General features: G+C 35.5%; 1 protein-coding gene across 1 annotated transcript in view; it reads right to left on the bottom strand.

The window, feature by feature from the left end:
• The window catches only part of KPNA5 (karyopherin subunit alpha 5), a 77,203-nt gene extending 74,090 nt beyond the window's left edge, over nucleotides 1-3,113 (bottom strand). Inside the window, exons 1-4 of the mRNA XM_042783025.1 lie at nucleotides 3,083-3,113; nucleotides 1,412-1,545; nucleotides 274-360; nucleotides 35-134 (exon numbers count right to left, since the gene is read on the bottom strand). Coding sequence (XP_042638959.1) covers nucleotides 35-134; nucleotides 274-360; nucleotides 1,412-1,545; nucleotides 3,083-3,113 — 352 coding nt within the window. The remainder of the gene's footprint in view (nucleotides 1-34; nucleotides 135-273; nucleotides 361-1,411; nucleotides 1,546-3,082) is intronic.
• Nucleotides 3,114-3,327: the final 214 nt, after the last annotated feature.

The raw sequence follows: 3,327 nt of genomic DNA, 5'->3' as shown, positions 1-3,327 counted from the left end.
TATATCAAATAAGCATATTAAAAATAATTCTTGCCTTTAGAGAGTAGTTTTCTAAATTTCTGTGTTGCTGTTAGCTGTTGATGAACATTATTAGAAAAAATCATCTGAACCATATCTGTGGTAATAACTTCTTCCTGAAACACACAAAAGAAAACATAATTTAACATTGAAATATTTTGCATGACTAATATTTGTTATATATATTATCTATAAAATACTATTGAAGTATAATTTGAAATGTAGTTTTGTAATATTTACCTCTGGAATGGGTACAGTAGAACTGATATCTGGATCCTGGATAGGGCTTTCTAGCATAGATTCATCATTTCTCGGCAGAGAGACATTCCTGCGTTTGAACAACTATAATAAAGAGAATCACTTTATCCACTGAGCATTCCATAAAACACTGAACTCCCGTAGAATTACATTTTTCATTTAAATGATGAAAACAAACCAAAAATTTTATAATTTAAAATTGTGAATATTTAATATTTCTTAGTCCTTATATAGGAGCTCTGGCGGCATAGTACCTAAAGCATTTGACTGCTAACCAGAAGGCTGGCAGTTCAAACCCACCAGCCACTCCTCAGAAGAAAGACTGGACAATCGACTTCCACAGAGGTACCACCTCAGAAACCCAAGGAGGGATCACTATGAGTCAAATTGACTCTATGAAAGGAGCTCTGGTGAATTAGTGGTTAAGGCTGCTAACCAGGAGGTTGGAGGTTCAACCCATCAGCTGCTCCACGGGAGGGAGATGAGGAAATCTACTTCTGTAAAGATTTTACAGCCTTGGAAACCCAATAGGGGTAGCTGTGAGTCACAATCAACTCGATGTCAGTATACCAAGAAGACGTAATCTGTGAGATGTCAAACATTCTGGTCTAGGTGAGCTCCTGCCCGGCACAGAATGCTTTGGATCATTCTTAACCTCAGGTCTTTTACCAATGGCTTATGTTGAGAATTATATACTAAATATCTACACGTGTCAATCAATGTATAAGGTGCTAGGAACATAAAAATGAAAAAGAAATAGCACCTAGTCCTTAAGGAAGTGACTCCCCAGTGGAGGAATTAGATACCATTAATTTCAAAATAATGGGATTCTTACTCACAAATTTTGTTTACATTTAAATTCCACTCTAAAATTCTATAATCCACACTAAACTACTTAATGAGATAAACAAGACAGACCTTCTACTACAGTAAGTAAAAATAGCACAGAATTCTGAGTAGTAAATTAGCTAGTGTTATTTTTGGAGTCTAAGAAATTAAAGAATATATTTAGCTAAATTCAATTTCCTAAAATACTTTTCAACTTAAAATCACCTAAAAATAAGCAGTAACAGACTTTTAAAACCTGTATGATAATGTATTTGTATCAGATAGAATTAGATATTTAAAAACTTACCTGTTCTTCTCTTTTTTGTTTTCGAAGCTGTATTCCTTCCTCTTCTCTTCGTCTACGCATCTCTTGGGGATTTAATGCTTTATTCTTATAATTTTTCATCCTGTAGTTATCTTTTCCTGGACTAGCCATGGTATCTTAAGGAAAGGAGAAACGAGAATAGATATCGATAGCTTTGAAAATAAATGTAAGATAATTGATTACTTTAGGGCTAATAAATTCACATGCACAAATTAGATAGACCAGCAAAACCCATTCCAAAAATTATGTACAAAGAATACATTCCCTCATTCTCATATCAAGATTGGAGAAATATGCCCAAATATTTTTAGGCATAAAATATTAAACAAATAATAGTTTTTGGTCTAAAACAAAGTCCTTACCTTAATTTCACTGATACTAAATACTAGCTTGTACCTCATTCCCAGCATTTTAACCTCTCTGAAAGTGGAATACATATTACAAATTACTGTGAGTGAGGAAATAATAAAATTTGGGTGAAAAACTTCTCATTACAGCTCTGGCAAGATCAAAAAATAGCTAACACTGAAATGTCTTATTTTCATGAAACAAAACGTCTTACAGTATTAGGCTTCAGTGTTGTTGTGTTACTATGTGCCGTCAAGTCAGGCTCTACTCATAGTGACCCCTCATTGGGTTTCTGAGGCAGTATCACTACGGAAGTAGATTGCCCCATCTTCCTTCCAAGAGTGGCTGGTGGATTTGAACCGCCAGCCATCTGGTTAGCAGACAAGTGCCTTAGCCACTATGCTACCAGAGTGGGGGCTGGCTCCCTTCCCATTGGGAGCTCTGGAAACCCAAGGAGGGGTCGCTATGACTCGGATCTAATCAAATCAACTCTATGGTGTGAGTTTTCTGGTTTTGGCTTTTTTTTTTTTGGCTCCCTTCCTATACTTAAGAACTCAGGCCACAGGTTGAATGAGTCATGACTATAATATCAGTTTTTAGTACTCCAGTATAATTAGCTCTTTGTAAACACTGAAATACTCATATACCTTATTTTTAAATGGTTTATTATTAATGTACTTAAAAACATTAGCATATAACATGTTATCATGTTGTTATTAGCTGTTCCCAAGTAACTAATGGTGACCTTATATATAATAGAATGAAGTATTGCCCAGTTAATCTTCAAATGATCATTGGTATGTGGAAGTACTTATAAAATGCTTTATGTAAATATTTTATACTTGAAATAAATGTATTATCTACTTTTATTTTTATAAAATGAATTATAAACTCATTAATAATATATTACTATCAATACTGGTATTTTGATATTACCTGAAATAAATAAACACTGATATTATGACCTGTTCTGGATTTATGCTTGAAGAAGATAGTATAAAGAAAAGTTTCAGTCTGAGTTTAACATGAAAGAGCAGTGGCTGTGTAGAGTGTTAGTCTGACAAATTCTGAGGATGCAACCACATCCAGCCAGAGAGAATGTTGTGATCACTCAGCATTTGTGAAATGGACACAAAAGGAAAGGGTGGGATATATCTGCCATCCCTGATATAAAAGATGTAAGACTAGTGAATTGAAAAATTATATTGTTAGTAAAGTGCTCAGAAGCCCTTGCTACTAACTGTGCCTTAGGGAGCTCTGAAAAACTTCACAGTTATTTTAAAAGGGTGTAGTGCAGTGAATTACCTGCTATGGCTCTTACAGCCATGGTCTTCATGGTGCCTACCAGATAGATGACTCTGTGTAACTACGCAAATATAAGGTGCTTGTGGCCCACCAAAGGGACTGGATAGCTTGTTAGTAACATAAATAAGGTGCATGGCACCTTTGTGAGGGTTGCTGTTGTTGTTAAGTGCCGTCGTTTCCGACCCATAGTGACCACATGCACAGCAGAACGAAACACTGCCCGATCCCGCGCCAGCCCCACAATC

The sequence above is a fragment of the Orycteropus afer genome, unplaced genomic scaffold, assembly GCF_000298275.1.
Source record: "Orycteropus afer afer isolate SDZICR_OR568_19922 unplaced genomic scaffold, OryAfe1.0 scaffold00596, whole genome shotgun sequence".
NCBI classification, from domain to species: Eukaryota; Metazoa; Chordata; class Mammalia; order Tubulidentata; family Orycteropodidae; genus Orycteropus; species Orycteropus afer.
This window is presented reverse-complemented; position numbering and strand designations above follow the sequence as displayed.